At 42.5% G+C, this 21,099-nt stretch overlaps 1 protein-coding gene across 1 annotated transcript in view; it reads right to left on the bottom strand.

Annotated features, from left to right (window-relative positions):
• Nucleotides 1-9,292: 9,292 nt before the first annotated feature.
• rtn4rl1b (reticulon 4 receptor-like 1b) overlaps nt 9,293-21,099 on the bottom strand; it is a 112,208-nt gene continuing 100,401 nt past the window's right edge. The window contains exons 2-3 of the mRNA XM_061072535.1: nt 11,329-11,780; nt 9,293-10,180 (exon numbers count right to left, since the gene is read on the bottom strand). Coding sequence (XP_060928518.1) covers nt 9,293-10,180; nt 11,329-11,780 — 1,340 coding nt within the window. The remainder of the gene's footprint in view (nt 10,181-11,328; nt 11,781-21,099) is intronic.

Genomic DNA, 21,099 nt, shown 5'->3' with positions numbered 1-21,099 from the left:
GACTAAAAGACTGTCGAGGTTTCCTTGGCAATTAATCGTAGGTGTAGGAATAGTTAACTTCAGTTCAACACTTTATTGTCTATTTCACGAGGTCAGTAAATTGCAAGGTTTATTTTAGGAACATTTCTATGAATTTAAAGTCACAGAATAGAAATGTCATAAAAAATAAAGAGCTACACAAAATATTCCCACTTTGCAATGTAACAGGTTTTAAACAGGTTCATGGTTGAAAGTACTTATTGTAAGTCGCTCTGGAGAAAAGCGTCAGCTTAATGAAATGTAAAAATATGGAAGTAATACAGAAAAATGTTTTTATCCCATCATCTCCTTTTATCTGTTTTCTTATTTGTAACCTTTTAAACCAATTTATATTCAAAGAAAGTATCTTGTTGATAACCTGTTTAATTACGCTGTAATGTACATGATGCAAGAGGCTGCTCTTGATTTCCTTACACTTGTGCCTATTTTGCTTCTGTTTGAGTGGGAGTTTGTATTTCTGACCTCTGAGTTGTGACTAACGGAGGTTCGCACGTTAAATAATTCAGAGATAGCGCTGAGAGTACAAAGGTCATTGGATCCTTTTAAAGAGGAGTCGTCGGTAAAGCTTTATTCTGTTTAAACTGATTATCACAGTCTTACGGCAGTTTTTTGCACAAAATTTCAAAAAGACAGATGCACACTTTTATATAAATTACTCGAAATATAATATGGATTTGCAATCTCAATTATTTTTGTCACCATGCTCCAATAACAACACCTGAAGGTTTGCATTGATTCTCTGCAGAATGTCAACAGACCTGATCTTGCTGCTCTCAGGAGTTTTCCCTCTGCCAGTTCCAGCAGAAGAGTGATTGGTGCTGAGAGCCGTGTGTGTGTCATTAGCCTCTCGACTGGAGCGTGGACCCTTTCAGGACTGATGGGCTCCGCGGCTGCTTCGCACTCAAAACACGACATCTCTGTTTTACAGGCCTCCACCGATTGACTGTGTGCGTTAATTGTGGTCATTGATCTGAACGAAAGCCTTTTCAGTGAGTGCTCCAAGACGAAGAAAAAGAATAGGGGGAATTCGAGTTCAACACAATGTGGATTTCATGTCATAGTTTTGTCCATTAATCTCCTCAGTAATAAAATCATACTCACCAATTTTATATGTGGATGAGATCTGGAAAAAAAATTGAAATAAAAATAAAATGAAATAATTCAGGGGCACGACACAAACAAGTTAGCAAAGCCTATTTGAAGAAGAAAATTAAGCTGAACTGTGATTTAATGAACAAACGGCCCTATATTAAACAGTTTCAGGTTTGACCTTGACAGAGGAGGAAGTTGCAGTAGCTGTGCATGCAGCCACATCCTGTCAGGGTGGATGTGACGCGTCTGCTGGAGATAATCGGTTTCCATTCCAACCCAAGTGCCAGTGTCCTCGGGATGAGTCACCTGAGTGCTCCCCTCTCTGCTCCTCCATCTTCACAGCCTCTGCCAGAGGAGCCTGCAGCTCTCTGAATCCATATGTTAACGTTCATATTTTCAGGAGCACTTGACCTGAATTTATTCACTACTTTCAGTACTTGTTGATTTAGTTTTGAAGTTATAGGAAACTGCAGCAGAACCGGCTTCATGGAGACGCTGTGATACTGGACGTATGAACTGAGATGAAACTGGATGGAGCAACTGCATCTGTACTGATTCATTTGGCGGAACTATGTATTATTTTTATATTTTTAAAAACCAGCTCCATTTATCTATTTGTTTCTTGCCTTGTTTTTCTGTGCGTCTGCAGATTTGAATAAATTCTAAGTGGAAAATAATTTTCCTTTAAATGGACACTGTCAAATCGACAAGAGGGAAACGTGATTCTTGAAAAGTATTTCAGTCACCAGCCCGTCCCTCCTCCATCTACCTACAGCAATATCAAGATCCTGAAGAAATCATTTAACCCACATGCATTGTTATGGAGAAACGTGCCTTGCTGACTGTCAGTAATTTCTCTTCACTTTCTCTCTGACTTGGGGTCGGACACGAGAGGATTTGTGAGTCTCTAATCCATGCAGGTGGTGCTGTGGCCTTGGGCGGCTCCAGTCCTCTCAGTTTAGTATGCAGCCTGTCTGGTTTTTGCAGAATTGGAGCACACCAGCGCTCTGGGGGAACTTTAAGCTAAATAAATAGACAGAATAAAAGAGCTGGAATAAGAAAGGGTTTCAGAGAAAGAGGTGATATTAGCTTTGTGATTGAGTAGGGAGAGTGGGACTCGGCGAGGGAGAGGGAGCCGTGCGAGTGTTGTGGCTTTTTTTTTTTGGTGGCGTTTCTGCTCCTAATTATCATGTCCTCCAGTGTGCCGTCTCCCCTCCCGGCTCACCCACTTTCCTCATCTCCTTTTCAATTTTCTAATTGCCTGGTTTTAATTAAAGCCACACAGTTGTGACAGCGAGTCAATTAAAAGCCAAGGAATGGGCACAGATAGTCAAAGGCTGCATTTTTTCCAGGGGGTGGAGGTGAGGCAGGAGGGGAGGTTTCCTGGGAGAGCGGTGTACTCTTAATACTGTTTCACCTTCGGGTAACTCAACAAGCTGCTTCACTCTCCATGAATGTACGAGGTGTAATCTCACGTGCTGCTGCTACGTGAGGAGACCTTGTGGTGTGTGAAGCCCGTGTTGGTTCTGTATCTGCAAGTTAGTGAGGATCTGCTAAAGCATGAGGTAAATTCCATCATCCCAGGGGTTTGAGGGTCTGTGCACATCAAGTGCCGTGTCAACATGGACACGGGTACTTATGCATGCAGTCCACCACTCCCCTTACCTCTGAATCCATCTTTGACGTAAATGCTCTGACGTCTTGCTTTTCATTTCATGGCCCAGGCTATCAGGTCAGCTGCTCTCGGGATCTCACTAATTCCCTTTGTGTCCCGCGCCTGGCTATGAAAAAGAATCCTGAATCTGTAAACTTCCTGTTCCCGCTTTGAAATAAAAGCCCTCTAAGTGTTTCTGTTGATTCACTTCCATTCATTTGTTTTCAAAAGGTTTTTATTCTCATTGCAACAGATACGCTCCCTGTTTGAACAACAGACACGTGAGATGCAGCGGGTCAACTAGGCCAAAACCTTCTGCACATGCACCCAGTTAGAGATTAAGACAATGTGCTTTTTATTGTGGCTCATATTGGAATATATAAACTGTGGCCCACTCAAGGTGACATCATTGGCGTCCTCTGTCCACTTGGTCTCCTATTCGCCTCACCATCTTGTCTTACTCTGACCTTAGCATCATTAGCTACGTGGAGCTTTACAACACTCACTGTAGCTCGGCCTGCTGCACATCTAGCTCTAGAGCTTCGTCTCTAACAAGCAATTAATCCTGGGACAGGTTCCTGCCCACCAATTGGATCCCTGCTCTTCTTTCGAGCTTTTCAAAATGGGACACTCCGCTCGTGCCGCCGTGACACCATCGCTTTTAAAACGCAGCCTCTGAGGAATGAGGCTGAATTGGGACACAGCCGACACTGATCTACTGCACGTCCACCGAACTCGTCCTCCAAGTGGACTCCACGCGAGACGTCATCAAAACAACTCCAGCGTCCCTGAGGGAGTTTAATTGACGTAGAGGACGGGCTTTTTGTGTTTGCATTTACATGCACGGTGTATTTATAGGGACGGCTCCTGCAGTGTGGTGACGTGGCTCGCACCTATTTATTTATGCTATCTCCTCACTTCCTTTCTTCTCTGATTCATTACCGTGATATCATGTCGGGCTGTGTTCCCTCTGTGTGTCATTTGAATCCCAGTCAATTCCCCTCCCTCCCACTTCTTTCATTACTGTAGCCCCCCCCCGCTCTCTCTCCCTCCGCCTCCTCTCATTTTGTTTATAACACCACATTCCACATTTAAGAAGTTTATTTCTCCCCAATTACATCTTTTAATTATGCAGCAGGGTTTTGGCTTCGGCTTCTGACGGCCGTGTCCTACCTGCTCCTACACGGAGGATGTTCCAGCTGAACTGAGTCCTCCTGACTGAGAACTGATTGCTCCTGGATCTCCTCTGCAGTGAGACAATTACAATTACGTCCCGGTCTTTGATGTGCTTTCCAAATAAGTGGGTCAATTCATGTGAGAGCCTGTGAGTCAGATTCCAATTTACCCCCATGTTGAGCAAAAATCAAAGAGTTCTGTGTAAAACTCGCCACCGACAAGACAAGCTGGAAGAGATCGCCACGGTGCTGGAGTGCCCCAGTTGTGTGGCTGCCATTTGTTTTCAGGGTCTTGTTTACATCTACTTCAGCTTCATTACTGCAGAAATAAACGTAATTAATGTGTTTCTTATAATTCTCGATGTGGAAAAGCTTGCGGAGCTCAGTGAAGGAGATGAATTGATTTCACAGTGAAGTGTTCATACCTAATGAGTCAATGGAATCTGCAGGATAAACCAATAGATAACAACCATGGTCTTGAAGTTTAACAATTTTTCATGTATGAAGACATTTTCAAAAGTTTATAGTTGCACATGGGAATTCTGAGTATTACTCTTTAAAAAAGACATGCATTAAATATCTTAGTCTTGATTTTATGCTCCAGTCATTTGCTGTTTCAGACCTTTTTCTCACCACATCTCATCATCTCCAGCACTAAATAAAAACCGGGCCCTGTCATTGTCATAAAACCTGGAACATTGGTCACATGATAACGATCCCTGTCAGGCTCCTGTGATGAATGTGAGCTTCTTCCCTCATTTTCTCTCCAGTGTCTCCGGGGCAACAGGTTTGGCTTCTACCACAGTTGATGCCGGGACCAATTTCTGATAAGCAGCTGATGTTCGGAGCAGCTGCTCACTTGCTGAAACCTTTTCAGTAGAATAATTTGACATTTCAGCAAATAACCTCTAGAGTTTCTGTAGATGAGAAGTTAAACCATGTCTATATATGGTCATATGGTACAAATGGCTTCAGCTTGAAGGGATAGTTCAGCCAAACATGAAACTTCACTCATTATCTATACTCACCACTGTATCGATGAAATGTTTGAGTCCACAAAACACTTTGAAAGTTTCAGGGGTAAACAGTGTTGCAGCCAAATCCTATAAAATTGAAGTAGCTGGGGACCAAATGTAAAAAACACAACAGAAAAAAACATAAATTGGCTCCATACCGCTCCTGTGGTGGCACTCAAATGGGTTGGCATCATTAACACTATGTTTTTAGACTGAATGTCTGCTGTTATCCTCTGATCCTGGAGCCGTGTTCACATACATAAAAAACGCACAAGTTCTCGCCCCTACATGCTGTCGCCCAAGGGATCAGGGAGAACTTGCGAGTTCTGTTGCGAGTTCTGATCTTGCCTCGTGCCCCTTGGGTGTGAACTTATGCAGTGTGTGAGCGCGAAGGTAAACGCGGCTCCATCGGCAAAGTGGTGAGTAGATAATGAGTGAATTTTTATTTTTAGGTAACCCTAACCCTCCCTGTTAGACTGGAAACTGGGGCAAACAACACCTTATCAGCACACCTAAACCTCATCAATTAACATCTTCCATCTTAAAAATGTTTCCAGGCTTGATGCTAAGCTAACACACCCCCTGGTTGTGGCTTGATATTTAGCAGACAATTATGAGAGTGATGTTTAAAAGATCTCAGCTGCTAAACCGTGGACACAGAGGAAGAAGTGGAATGACGCATCACATTAGGTGCTGCAGCTGTAAGAAACACCGGTTGAGGCGTAAAGATAAGACTTTGCTTTCAACCACATCTCGTGATATTCATCAGTGAGCGGAGCTGGCTCCGATATCCTGTCGTGTCTCGGGTTTAGCTGTCAGCCATGATGTCGTTTGAAACTTCCAAAGTGACCTCGAGATTATTTTCTCACACGAACTGATCCAAAGATCAAAAATGACCTTGCATCAGTTAAAGTGCCAGTATATAAATCTGTTAAACTAACGCTGGAAACACAATCTATAAAACAGTTCTGAGCTTTCATTAAAAGTAAAAATTTGTTTTTTCTTTACCCTGCAGTAAATAAACTGTCAGATCTATATGAAAATGTCTATATCAAATGTTCCATTAACCAATGCTGCGATGGCTGGAAATGAGCACTTACATTCTGACATGCACTTCTGTGCCCATCACGTTAGTAAGTGCATGTTTCCATCTCCTCTCTTTACTTTGCATTAATGGATCTTTATGTGCAAACTTATTAGAGAATCCACGCCCCATCAGCTCCTGTAAATAGTTACAAATGGATACAAGGATGCCGTTGATTTTTCGTGACGTCCAGTTAGCAATTCATTCAGCTGGTACCAGTGCAATGGAAAATAGAAAACCATTTTGGATATGATCACAATAGAAGGCATTGACATTGACACTATTTGAATCTATATCAACTGAAGCATATTTATATTGTAACTGTGTGCATCATATTTAAAACCTGAATATTGGCAAGGTTTGGAGTGTGGGCTCAGACCAGCATGAGTAGGCCAATTTGTTAAAGTTTAAGTGTAAAAAAATCGGATTCAGCTCTTTAATTTAATTGATTCATTTGGTTTTTGCACAGTTCATAGGATAAAAAAGTTTAAACAATTAAAACGAGGGGATTTAATGAGTAATGATAACAAAAGCGCAAAAGCATTGGAAGATGCAGAGTAAGAGTAGCTACACCAGCTGCGAGACCAGCTATCAATCTAAACATAATTACACAGCACTCTTATCCATGCACATCACCAGTCCTTCTGGGCTCATTTATCATTTAACAGAATATGAATAAAAAAATTAAATTGAACACTTACTCGTGGATCAATTTCCATCACAGTGAGGGATATTTAGAGAAAAGGAAATAGAATTTATGTTCTAAAGGCCCATTAATAATAATAATAGCTTGGAATATCTACAGATTCCATGTGACACTTTCATTAATAACCTTAGTGTTTTTTAAATGATTTATTGACCTGCAGTATTTCACATTACAGCCTTCACGAATTTCCCTTTTTTTCGCCCCCCCAGGTGGCCAGGTACTTATTTGCTGTGTGTTGGTGATAAAATCCCTTTTGCAGCAAATATTTCTCTAATAGTTACACTGTGTAATGCACATAAATCCGAGATACGCACAGGGGGAGTTGCAGGACGAAGCCGTTGTTTAGACAGCGAGGTCTGATCGGTGGAGACAGATTGCACGGCAGAGCAAAGACAGAGGGGGAAACAGGGTGCAGGGAAAAAAGCTAAATTTGCTGACAGAATCAATTTCTGGTTTAAATGAATTAAAAGGAGCGAGAGGCTGGAGAAGGGGATTGAGCATGCATGCCTTCTCCCTCCTGTGGGTAAGCCCATAAAACCTTGGGCGCAACAATAAACAGACTCAGACTGCAACGGTAGACATAAGAAGATATAGATTTTAATATCTTTATAAACATTTTTGTACTGTTGTTCTCCGATGATAACTTACGGAACGACTGAAGTATGGCAAAGAAAGAGGACGATGAGGCATACAGTCGAAGAAGAAAGAAGGAGGTGAGGAATTTTGTGCATCGACAAAGCAAAGGTGCTAAAAATATAACGATGAAAAAAAACAAAAACGTAAATAAACATCTCACCAGGAAATCCAAACAATGTAAAGACTCCCCCCGCCGACAGCGGGAGGAGCAGAGAACCCTGTTATCATCATTGATGTCACTGATATTGTTTTTGTCATAGTAATACAGTAAATGATTAAATATCAGCACTGCAAGAAGTCCTCGTCTCCATTGTCTAATGGTACAGTTCACATCACTGATACAAACACCGTCTTATCCGTGGATCCAAGGGAGGCACCCCCGCTCCAGAGGAGAAACAAGATGTCCGCCTGTCTGTCCGCACTGTGCTGCCGTCCCCTTGCTCCTTCAGAAGCGATTGTCTTGGTCTTGGAAGTCCTCACGTCCACGGACAGTCACGTCACTTAATTAAGAGGCAAGATTCTCTCGGCACCATCCCTGTTTTGCCATGCTCCAGTTTTTTAAAATCTTTTTTTTCTCTCTCTCTCTCATCACAAGTCATTTTAGGTCCACGCAGATTTCCGCCCCCTCATGTTCTTGTGTTCCTCAGAAGTTACGTGAAAAAAACAAAAACCTGTGTTCCTCATGTTCTCAATGAGGGAAATACACCCGTGCCGAGGAGGGATCCGCCCAGCACGACCTCACTGGGAAACTGAGAAAGCCCCGGTTGACCCCCCCCCCCCCGGGCCTCTAAGGCTCCTGTCGTCTAGGTCCATTTTGTGTCTTAGAAAAAATTAAATGAACAACATCTGACACAAGATATAGACAGACTCTTCAATATTCACAGCTTGATCAACCAGAGACAGTTTTTTTTCCAAGCAAATGAAAATAGCACATGGCAGTTCCCCGTCATCTTGAAAAAACAATTAGCAGCTTATTATTCAGTTGCACGGAGGAGGAGAAAAGTGGTGAAAGTGAAGATGGAGGCAGAGTTGTGTGTAGAAATGTGGTTAAATACGCAGAAAGCTTGTTGCAATACCTGGGGAAAACAAAAAATGACAATTTCCATTTGTTACAGATTCATACAGTGTATGAGCAAACTGCTTGTTATACTTATGGCCTTAATACATCTGTGGCTATAGATTTCCATTAGAGAGACACATCCCCATGTCTGACACTGACGGACAATTTATTGCCGAGTTCACACGGAACCTCTGTGAGTATGAGAAACTCATGTTGGGACATACTGTGAGAAAAGGGTGCAACAGAAAAAACATATTTGGCAGAAATCATGAGACCAAGAAAAAGACCGATACCAAAGGCTTTACAGCTCCGTAGCTTCTTGACAGCGACTAACAAACTGAAAATTAAAGCTGGACCGAGCACTTAAAGACCAAGCTCCTCTGTCTCGGAGCTCACCAACAAGTTCTCCCTCTCGTGCTCTGTCATCTCCTATCCGTCGCTCTCTTCTCACCAAACAGTTTGGTTCCGTGAGCTCCGGCCGAGGGAAAAACAGGAGTTACAAAAATAGATTGGACGACGAGACACATGGAGATGTAGTTGTTCTGGCTTCAGTGGCAGTGCAAGCTTGGTCTGTGTTCATCTTCCCATTCCCAGTCCCTCCAAAGTTTTGTGCTGCGAGTCTCTGTGCTGATTTTTTTTTCAGTCTGGACAGTTAAGCTCCCTACACAACATTTACACATATAATCACACACACACACACACACACACACACACACACGCACACACACACACACACACACATAAGACACACAGGCCTTGTAGTGCAGGAGCAAGAGAGGATCTGAGGGCTGTGTTTTTTTGTTATTAGCATTAGCAAAACCCTCTGAAGGTCAACGGAGGATATTGTCCAGATTTGCTGTTATCAAGGCCACAAGGAGGGCGTAGACATGTAGTAAGGAATGGGAGGAGCTTGCCCTGTTGGCTTGCTGAACCCCACTAGGGGGACGAACAGTGGTCCGGGGGGGGCACTTGTGCTTCCTCCTCGTGACGGTGCCGTCTGGGGACGTGTGGTCGTGTTTCCCCCCGTCTGTGAAGTCTGGGGAGGAATCCTCCTTGTCGGCCATGACCTCCTTGGAGTGAACCTCGTTGTCACCCTTCCCCTTGCTCACCCTGTTACGAGACTTTGTGCAGTTCCGAGAGCGGCCGGGCCTGGAGGGGTGCACGATGAGGGTCTGCCCTCCAGAGTCCCCCGCCACGCTGCGGTTCAGGGACGGATTCACCGTGCCAGATAAATTGTTAATCTGGGCTCTGGACTCGGAGTTGGGAACAGTTGGGGAGCAGTTGGGGAAATCCTCCTTGCGCAGCTCTTTGAGGTCTTTCCCGGCCAAATCAGCTGGTGCCTCACAGCCCACGGAGGAGGTCGACCCTCGGAAACGTTTCAACCATTCCCAGAGCGTCAGGGCCTTGCAGTCGCACGTCCAGGGGTTGTTGTTGAGGCGCAGGTATTCGAGGCCGGGCAGCATGTCCAGGCACTGTCCGGACAGCTGGATCAGGGAGTTGTTGAACAGAAACAGGGTGGTGAGACGTTTCAGGTCATGGAAGGCCAGGCGGTCGACCCACTCGATCTGGTTCTGGTGCAGGAGCAGGCGGTCCAGGGCTCGCAGGCCCCGGAAGGTGTTCTGGTTGATGCTCCACAGACGGTTCCCATGCAGGAACAGGTGGCTCAGGTTGTGGAGGTCCATGAATGTGTCATCCTGCAGGAACTTCAGATGATTATCCTGAGGAGAGAGGAGAGAATCCAGTCACAAATTACACATCATGCAGTATTTTTCACTTCAATATTGTACTGTTATACTGTAACTTTAATAGTTTGCCTGCAGGCCACGTTAAGCATTCGTATAAATCTAAGTTTAACGAACCTTTTAAAGTACAATCGTAAGAGAGTAACAAAATCAGGTCACTGAAATATGTCAGGGTACATTTCATTTTATCGTAAGGACATAAAAAGGGTCTTTATGGTTTTGGTTGTAATTCAGTTGTTTCAATGTACATTTAAGTTGTGAGTTAGAAAATGTCTACAGAGAAACAATGATGAACAGAATATTTTACAAAACTATGCTTTTTTTCCTCCCTCTTAATCTAGTGAATGCAGTAAACCAAGAAAATCCATAAAAAGGGTATTTGGTTATTTGTCTGCACGCCACTGTAAAATCAGTTTGTGCTGTTTGTCCGTGGACTACAGTTTAAACACAGGAACTAATTAAATATTCAACATGTTTGTAACCCAGGTTTCCTTGAATTCTGAAAAGGGTCAGAGAGAGTTCACAAATGTTTTATAATAGTAATTGATAATGTGTGGATGTTTGTGCCATTTAAAGAGCGGTAGGAGGCAAATTACACAGAATCTCAATGAAGAGATTTATATTTTATTTCTCAGATCTCAGTTTATTTTCTTTCTTATGCGCCCAAGACTACTGCAAAGTAACTCGACTGAACACACTTACAATCATGAGAGATTAACAATAACACGTCGCTGAAATAAGTATTTTATCGTTTGGACATAACAATGGTCTGTATGATTGTGGTTGTATTTCAATAGTTTCAATGTACATTTAAGATGTGAGTTGGTTTAAGAGGAACTGTTAAAGAACATATACAATGTGCACAGAGAGACGAATGGGATTCATTGTTTTGTTTTAGTTTTTTGCCATGCTATCGAACTGGGTGTAGAGAATTGTGGAAATGTTATGTTAACTGAATCGACAACAAAGTTTTGGGTGTTGTGACATCCCTAATGCACATAAACACATGTATCCTCAAACAGAGAATACATGGGTTGTATTTGAATGAATTTGAATTATTTACACATTGAGTGACAGCCCAACTAGGTCTTAGTGATACACTGAACCAGAAGCATCGAGCTTACCTGCAAGTAGAGATACTGCAGGTTTCTGAGGCCTTGGAAGATGTTATTCGGGAGCGAGCTGAGTCCACAGCGGTACAGGTGCAGCGCATTGAGCCGACTCAGGCCGTGAAAGGTGTCTTCAGCCAGGGAGCGCAGGTGGCGGTTGTCTCCCAGATCCAGCTCCTCCAGCAGCGTGAAGCCGTGGAAGGTGGAGGGCTCAATGTATGTGATGTTGTTGGAATAAATCCACAGAGTGACTGTGTTGGCGCTGAAGTGGCCCCGAAGCAAGCGGTGGATCTTATTGTTCTGTAAGAAGATGCGCTCGCTGTCGGGAGGGATGCCTTCAGGGACCGACAGGAAGTTGTGGGCCTGGCAGGAGACGGTGCTGGGTGCGGTGTAGCAGATGCAGTGACGAGGGCAGGACCAGGAAAACTCAAGTCCGCAGAGAACCAGCAGGAACTCCAGCCCGCAGCCTGCACACAAAGAAAGAGAGAAAGAATTTAAGTTCCCTTTTTTAACTTGAAAGTTAAACTTAGTGCCTTCTGGTATAGCTCAGAACCTGGAAAGAAGAAACATTAAATGAATAACACTCAAGAGTCTTATCTATGCTAGGAGGAGAAAAATATACCATGTTTAACATAATCATAGTTTGAAGTCGAGGGATCACTAATGATCCTCTGATGATGCTTTAATATCTGCAGCAAATCTCATGATAATCCATCCAGCACATGCAGCTGAACCACACATCTGAATTTCATGCTCATGAAGGTCTGCACAAAATATCACAGCAAACCCCTGAACAGTTGGATATCCAGGCTGAACATGAACATTACAGTATGTGCTGAAGTCAGGTCAGGATACAAGAGCACCAAGAAACCTGTGATTAGCCGAGCTGTTAATTTGCAAATTGATTCCTCATGTGATTCCGTGCCAGTCGAGGATGTGTTTCTTGTCACAATTCCATTTAGCGTTTCTGTTTTTCACACAGCAGAGACATTTTCTTTCTTATCTGTTCAACTCATGGCACAGTTATCCCCTCCAATATTCTGCCACCTCAGGGAGATTCACTATTAAGCGTCCAATCTCTTGCCTGAGTCCATTGGTGCTACTCTGCAGAGAGAAGGCGCTGTCATCAGTCTGTTTGAGCTGTTAAATGGGGCGTGGAATACTTATTTAAACTTGTAGTAAGCTGCTCTGAGGCGCTTTCTGATCGGTGACACGATTCCCCAGAACCCTGAGACAGGATATGTGACTTATCCACAGTCTAATCTAAAATGAGAACATCTCAAACCCCCCCCCCCCCTTCGCCCGCCACCATCACGAATGTTCCATCTGACAACCCCTGGCTGTCTTGTGCTCAATTTACTATTCACAGCGTGACACGGACCTGATTCACTGCCACTAATCGATATGCCTTTGTGCCTTTGAACTCACCCTGTAATCCTGGGTCTTAATGCTCAGAATTCAGGAGCTGCAGAATTACTCTCCGCCCGAGAGACAGGCGTATTTATCTGAATGTATTTTCTTGCCAAATTGTGGCTAAGCTGTGACATTCAGCGTCTGACTCCACTGACCTTTAACAGTAATTCGGGGTCTAGCCGCGGAGCCGGAGCGCCGAGCTGCATGTCACCTGAATGGGAGTGTGCTCGGGCACGGATCTAATCCTATTTGTTAAACCCCTCCGCCGGGCGACAATGGAAATGTATGCATCCTCCTGAACCAGAACTGTGCCCACTAAATGAGCCGATTATTCACGGTTGAACACTGTCAGAAACTTTAATTTGAGTGTGTGCTCACGCGCAGGTGAAACGCTGTCTTTGAGCCCCATGATTTTCCACGAGAGCTCTTTATTTAGACTTTTCATTATAATGTCATAACCTTCATCTCCTCTATATTGCCGGCTGCCAAGGCCAAACAAGAATGTATGACTGTTTTGTCACTGCACCCCCGACTCCCCATGAAGATGTATCAAGCCTGGCACCTATATTGACTTGAGTAAATAGAGGGAAACGTTTTGCATTACTCTCGTGAATTACATGTTTGGTTTATTAAGCAGATAAATAAGTAATAAAAGACACGATAAATTTCCCAGTCGCTCCTTGAGGAATATTTGCATGAAGCAGCAGCCACTGGGAACCTGGGACCCAGCTCTCCTGTCTATTAGTTTGGTGTTGGTTCACATTTTATTACACCACTGACCCTCACAGAAGATTCCTCTTTTTATTAATAATGCACAAAATGATGGAAATTTAATCTTTCCTTTAGCTTTTTACATTTGTTCTGAGATGAAATGATACTTGTTTCAATCGCCTGCCTGTGCAGGAACTCATCCAGGATGTTCCATTATTCATCAATCTGATCTCCTGTCACTCTCAAAATTATATTTTTTCCGGGGCCTTAAACTATTTCCATTAACTGTTTTCCTCATGCATGACTTCAGTGGAATTAGGTACCAGATAGTGAAATTATCCGAGGAGGTGAGAGACACACAGATAAGCGGGAGACACAGGGAAAAGCAAGGGAATGAGAATGAAGATGCTGCCTAGATAGTGAGACAATTTGAATCAGTGATCTGCTAATCATCTTGGACACATGAGGATGCACCTCCTCGCCTCTCACTCTGCTCGGCTTGTCAGGACAAAGTAATAGATTCTTTACCCTGCTTAATCTAATCCTCTCAAATGGCTGTTTTTACTGCTTTGCCAAACATCGCTCTATTTGTGGGGGAAAAACATTGAGACTAAAAGGATGGCGGATGAAGTTTAATGTCTCTTTCTCATTCCCTGTGAACAAAACCAAAAATCTTTCAACTTCATCCCTGGTGAGGCGTTAGAAGAAGTGAACTTATGATGTGGATGCTCTTTTGATGCTGCCACTCAGTCTTTTTGCGCATGCAGATGGAGTGACTGGGGAGAGGCGTACACTCTTCTCCTTGTTTTTCTGCCACACTGAGAGCTTGTGTGTTCTCTCTCTTACGCCGACACAACATGCGCTTCCACTGGAGACTTCAACACCTGCCAGCTCACTGGTCCCAGCCCCCATGTATGTACACTGCCAACACTTGCATTCACGCAAACACAATGCGGCGTAAATGTATTTACTGTTTGTGGCGGCTTTCTGGAGCTACAATGAGACATTACATTCTGGAGCACACGTGGATCAGGTTTGGGAACGAACGGGGCCAGACTGTGTCAGTGTGACGAGCATAAAAGGCTGAATGACGCTTGTTTACACTGCTTTGAATAGGGAGACTGGTTTTTGGGCAATAAAAGGAAGAAATACGTATTGTGTGGGAATGCTGTCCTTAAATGAAATGTAAGAAATTAATGTGTGTCATAACTACATTGTGCTTGGGCACAAAGAGCCATTCAGCTCAAATTGTATTATAAAAATAGCTTTGGACACGACGTAGCGTATATGTATGCCAATGGTGCCTGTTGGAATTTGGCAGGATATAGAAGAGGCCCTGAAAGAGAGGGAATGTATTTTTTTGGAAAGCAAAATGTGCATCTATTTCTGGTAGGAGTCTGGGCTGTATTAAGACTTTCGTCACAAGTGGTTCACCTCCAAGTGTTTCCCTCTGCAGCTTCCCATCACCCTCTCTTCCCTGCCTACTGGTTACCGATGACAGATGCTAGTGATGGCTTCTTACAGGGAGAATCACGTTTGACACCACGACCCCGTCCTCACCAAAAGTCTCTTTTTTCTTCGGGGGAGTGGAAAGAAAGTGGATAAATAGATGAATAAAACAGAGTGGTGCGGGTCCCCCGACAGACAATGGGAAGGGAATGAGTAGAATATCAATGAAACATAGTTCACACTAGATTTGCCCTCATGAATAACACATCCCTGCTAATAGGTGGGAAACGGTACGTCTAGAGTTGTGTGACTCTGCCCATCATTAGACTGGACAAACTCAATTTCCTGTGTCTCTCCTAAGACCCTGATAAGCACCCTGGTGTTTTCTCTGCAGTTATTACCTGCTTCCAAATAACGTCTTGGCTCTGCACTCAGAGGTGTTTACGGTCATGTTCATGCATATAGCGGTTAATAATGGTAAACTCTGGTGAACTTTTCCGCTGTGGAGCCAATTTAGGTTTCACTCTATACTGTAATCACATGTGAATACTCAAAGTTTTTCTGTGTTAAATAGTTTGTCCAACTGCTTTTTAACAAGTTTAACTTTTGATTTGTATTCGAACCAGGATTTCTAAGAATACAAAAGTAAGTCTAAACAGAATCTAATATGTTTAGCTAATAAAATTAATAGTTGAACTAGAACTGAAGGTCTGAACAGTGGCCATTTTGTATAACTTGAAGCATTGCATGTTGGTTAGTTCAACATGTACTGTCAAGTCACGTGCCAGACTTCGCTATCAGACTATTTATTAAAAAAAAATATTAACATTAACTAAAATATTACTGCAAAAAAACATGTGGATGCTGTTATTATATTTTTTCTATTTCTCGTGCCTCATCTGTTTACATCTGAAATATGTATTTGTAGTTGTTTACATCCCAAATATGTCGTTTTAAGATCTCTAATATATGTTCAATCCCAAGCATCTTTTTATAGACTTTAATAGGCAATATTAATAAGGAGTAACATCAATAAATTACAAGTTTTTACATAAACTTGCTTATTTATCTTCGTTAATATAAGCTTTGGTCTCACGGCGAACTGAACAATGCTCCAATCAAATCATCAGCTCCTGACATTTCCAGTGTGGGTCAATGACTGCAATTTTATTTAATTAATTTATTTTAAAGATTTAAAGCTGTTTCTTACAATTTGTAAAGGAAATCTCTGACTTGTAAAAAAACACACTTCTATTATTTTCTGATTGAACAGCAAACTCACACATGAGCGACCGAGCCAACAGCTGTGACCAGCACCACGTCTGTCTGGAAATATTTGTTTAGTTTTTTTACAGCCAACTGCAGAAGGTAATAGATTTATTCTCATTTGCCTTTCCCCGGCCCGGCTGCAGGCAATACAGCCTCAAAAGGTTCCCTGACAATTCTTCTAGTGGATGAAAGTAAAATAAGGGAGAACAGTGACAATGATGAGGTCTCGAAGAAACGCAGCAGAATTGAAATGTATCACTTTGCTGTGATATCCCTTCTGGTGCATGAGTGTGAGTGTGTGTGTGTGTGTGTGTGTGTTTGTGTTTCTGTCTGTACTGGAGCTGGTCTCATCTCTTATCTCATGGCGACACACTACACATAAATGAGGTCACACAGAGCTGATAGGGTAATTATTCTATACAGTGAATTTTCTAAATATCAACGAGTAGTTTTTGTTCTTGGAAAATCCAAAAACATTATATTTTTCTCCATCTTCTCTTGTGATAGATACAAATAAGAGATATAGAAGTCTTACTTTTACCTTATTCACCTTATCACGATTCTTCATAAACTTTTCAATACTCAGATATCGCGGCTCAGTGGGACTCATGCTTATGATTTATATGCCGTTGTTCTGCTCCATTTTCCTTTCTTTGGTGCCATGTCTGTCGGCACAGTGCTGTGCTGTGCAACTGCAAATCATCAACTATCTTCAATGTCGTCATCACTTCCTGTGCACTAATTGTCTGAACATTCTTTTCTCATTTTGGCCTAAATTTGAGGAACACAGTTTGTGATTCTATTCCTGCCGAGACGGGGGAGCGGCTGGAGTTTAAAGCAGATGTAAACTGGGGGCAGCACAGTGCCAAGTTATGTCAGGGTTAATTGGAGCAGCGTGCTCTCCACAGTATTGATATTTATGTCTGCTAAGTGCTACTTTATGGCGGTTTTAATATTGTGAACAGCAGCAGCCGGTCAATGATGTGGCTCTGTCGATGAATATCTTTAGTTTCACAAAAGGACAAAGGGAGAGAAACTTAGAGTTAGAGAGAGAGAAGAAGATGAAGTTTATGTGGGAAACTATGACAGAGGTCTCTCACCTCAATAGAACAGACACTTCCAACTGCAGAGAGTTAGTTATGATGCTTTTGCAACAGATAAACACATTAGGAAAGCAAGCAACGGACCAGAGGGAAGTTAAACATGAAAAAGCCAGAGATGGTGTGAGTGACAGCAGTGTTTCTCAGGTTGAGGAATCAAGAGGGCCTAAAAATAACTCATCCAAACAAGCTGCACCATGTGAAGCATGTACAGAATAAAGATGAGGATTTGTGGAGGGTGCGCAGGTGAATAAAGCACGATGCCGAAGGAGCCAGGCAGAGAGGCAGGTAGCAGTGAGCTCAGCTATCCACAGATGTTTAAAACCCAGGTTTTAATTATCAGAGTTTAATGGATACAAAGTAGAGGCGGATTCCACTCTTCTTACATTTGGAGAGACACATCTGTGCCTGCAGGTCTTCCACTCGTCACGCTTCCACCGTATTCTGTTAAACGTTGACGGATGCCATGCAGGACACACACACACACACACACACACACACACACACATCACACGCACTCCATCGAAGCACAGACGTACACAGGAACACTCACCAAATCACCGCTGTCGGGCCAACACTGTCAGCCACCAACTAAATTATCATGACAGCACAAAGCCAAATGATTCAAATATATTGCGTTTCCCTCGGCGGTATTGCACAGCACCGGCTCAACTAAACTAATGGTTCTGCCAAACCTTTATAAATCATCCAAAGTGTGTCTATATGTAGTTCATATAGTTCCATTTAAGTGAGAGCATCTATAATGGACTGCCTATCTGCGGAGTGACTAATAATTATCTCTACTGGTTGATGGTCTGCGGCTCTTGGAGGTGTTTGATATAATGTCGGATCTTCAGCTCTGCAAATGGAGAGAAATCTTTACAGTCTCGTTCGCTGCCAATAACACGGACAGTAAATATGTGTTATTATCTCAGCTTCTCCATACGTGTTGAAAAGCCTTGTGTGTTGATCATCAACCAGTTATTCTAGACTCTGTTTTGGCCGTTTTTTCTTTAGGGAAATCAGCTTTGACTGCCACCAATGCAAGCAAAGCAGTATTGCCAGAGTCATTACGTGTGATGATGATGAGTCAATCAGAAAACTACTGTCGGATGCTCATTTAACGGAGATTTAAGTAGCAATCGTTGCTTCTCAAACTGGTAAATGTGTTGATTAAGTTCAAAAGGTCTTATTCGTACCACTTATGCTTCTATGACAAGTTGAAAACAAGATGATAATGACATTAATTTAATTAAATGAGAAAACTACAGCAAGAACTTCTAATTAATTTCTTTATAGATAAAAAAAAAGGTTGATAAGAGCAGTCCTCAAATGGCAGAAAAAGAGCCTCACAAACTATAGAAATCTACTTGAATTTAAAAGAGTGATTTCTACCTGAATATTATCAGTGATGAAACTTCACTGTCTTTAGTGAAAGTGGTTGAAATCTTAAGAGAAAAACAAGATGATTACATTTGGCCTTTGTTTAAGAGCATTTCTTAGTAAACAGATGAGAAAAAAACACTGGGTTATAATGTAAGCGACATGTAACTATTAAGCGACTGCCTTTTAATGTCACTACTCGATTTAGTGGGCTGAACTAAATCTGGTAAAACTCTGAATTTATTCTTTTATTAAATTAAACATGTAGATAATTAACCATTAATTGATTTGCCTTTTTACAGACTAGTGGGACCAATTCCATCCAAGCACATTAACACTTGATTTCTTAGCTACAGTAAATTCTGTTGTGCAGAGTGTGTGTTGTGAGTACAGGAGTTGATAGCTATCAGCAGCAGGCTGGTCACTTGTCGGTCTGCCCGGCTCGTCCGGTTGCTGCGTCTCGTTCTATCATGTGCATGAATGTCAACTACAGAGTCCAGCGCTGCCACTCATCCTGTGCCTCTGTCACAGTAACAGCTGCGTTGTGGTGATGCCGTGTGACAGCGAGCCGACAGAAGCAGGGAAAAGGAGAGAATCAAAACATGTTGCTTATATTGTTGAAAAACTATCAATGACAGCGATCCTAGCTCAATCTTTAAGCAACGAGAGGAAAAGGTTAGAGATCTGTTCATTGCCCAGTTAAAAGAACACATCTGTAGCACCGGCACCAGGTGACCCAGTTACAAGCCTTGTGTCAGTGAGCATCTGTCCTATGAAGAAACCAGGCAAGGTATTAAATCATTACCAGCTCCAGGGCGGCTGCTCTTTAACTGAGGCCGTGCTGAGATGTTTCTGTTGAACGGGCAAAACCAAAGAGGGAAATTTCCCCATGGAATCCACAAATTACCGTGGTGCTCAGAAAGGCAGGATGGCCAGTGAGAGGCTGCAGCCAAAAGTGAAATAAACAAACATTTATTTCCTTTTTTTCCACTGACACAAAAAAATCTAATTATCTATTCTATTTAAAATGATCCAAACAGTCTTGTAGCATGCAGATGTATCCCAATCTGCTCTGCATGTTTATTTGGCTGTCCTTCATTTCAGATACCTGTCGGCTCAAACGCTACAATCATCACAAGCAATTTGCAGCATGACCTAACAATGTCCGTGTGCTAACACAAATAATTTCATGTTATTTACCGGACAAATGTTCAATTGGTCTTAGCTGTCGAGTTGTTATTGTGCTGCCAATGCTTGTCAACAGGAAATAATGGCGGTAAATTGTGTTGCTGAGTGTTTTCTTAGCTCAGAGGCGCGTTTTTCCTGTTATCAACAATTCTGTGCTCCACTATCTCGCCCTCATATTTTTAATATCGCACATTGTCTTGATTGAATTGAATCATCTCTTTAAAATTGCATGTGTAGATATAACATTCACTAACCCTGGACACATACACACACAGACAATGCTTTTACATACCACTAAAAGCCGGATTAATGATTTAGGAGTTGCACAGCTCCTCCTTTGGCATCATCAGGTCAGTATAGACCTACATACCTCACCTGAGAGGCGGCATTTTCCACCACACTGGTCTTCACCTCCTCTTACATGACTCTCTTAGGACAAACTGTACCTTCCTGCTGCTTCAGCTTACAAACCTGAAGCGCCCTATATTCAACTGATCAATTATTCATAGCAGGTGAGAGTTTGGTGCTGCGTGTATGTAAAGATGTTCACACACACACACACACACACACACACACAAACACACACACAAACACACACACACACACACACACACACACACACACACATACAGGGAGTTTCAACAGTCTTAACTAATGGCTTCAAAGAGGCAAAGAGAGATGTGAAATCAAGTGGAAAAGCATGATGCACCGTGGTTCATTAGTTCAAGAGAAGGCCGAATGACCAAGAGACCAAAAGGACTAAAGGATGTAATGGAAGTGCAAGCTAAAAGACAGAGGAGTGAGCTAAAAGACAGAGGAGTGAGCTAAAAGACAGAGGAGTGAGCTAAAAGACAGAGGAGTGAGCTAAAAGACAGAGGAATGAGCTAAAAGACAGACGTGTGCATGAAGGTTTGAATAGATTAGACAGTGATGCATACATACAGAGTGTAAAAAGAAATATATATGTGCAGACTTATAAATGATGAACTAAGCAATACGCTTTGGTTCAGTAATGTATATTATATGAAACAGGTGATAGAATATTTTAAGGTATGCTCTTGAAATAGTTTTCAGTTTACTTATGGCCGTTAGCTGAAGATTTAATGCTGTGAGTTTTGCTGTTGATCCATATGCTCAGTACACTGAACGTGCTCACTATTTTCCAAACAGGCAATCCAATCACCAATATACTGCTGAGTATGCTGCTCTAAGTCTTAGGACCAATGACAATGCAATAGTGTATTGAAAGAGAAACTATGAGTGATTAGACGAA

This window comes from Limanda limanda, chromosome 6 (assembly GCF_963576545.1).
Source record: "Limanda limanda chromosome 6, fLimLim1.1, whole genome shotgun sequence".
In the NCBI taxonomy this organism is placed as follows: Eukaryota; Metazoa; Chordata; class Actinopteri; order Pleuronectiformes; family Pleuronectidae; genus Limanda; species Limanda limanda.
Note: the sequence above shows the minus strand (reverse complement) of the source record. Positions and strands in the feature narration are given on the sequence as shown.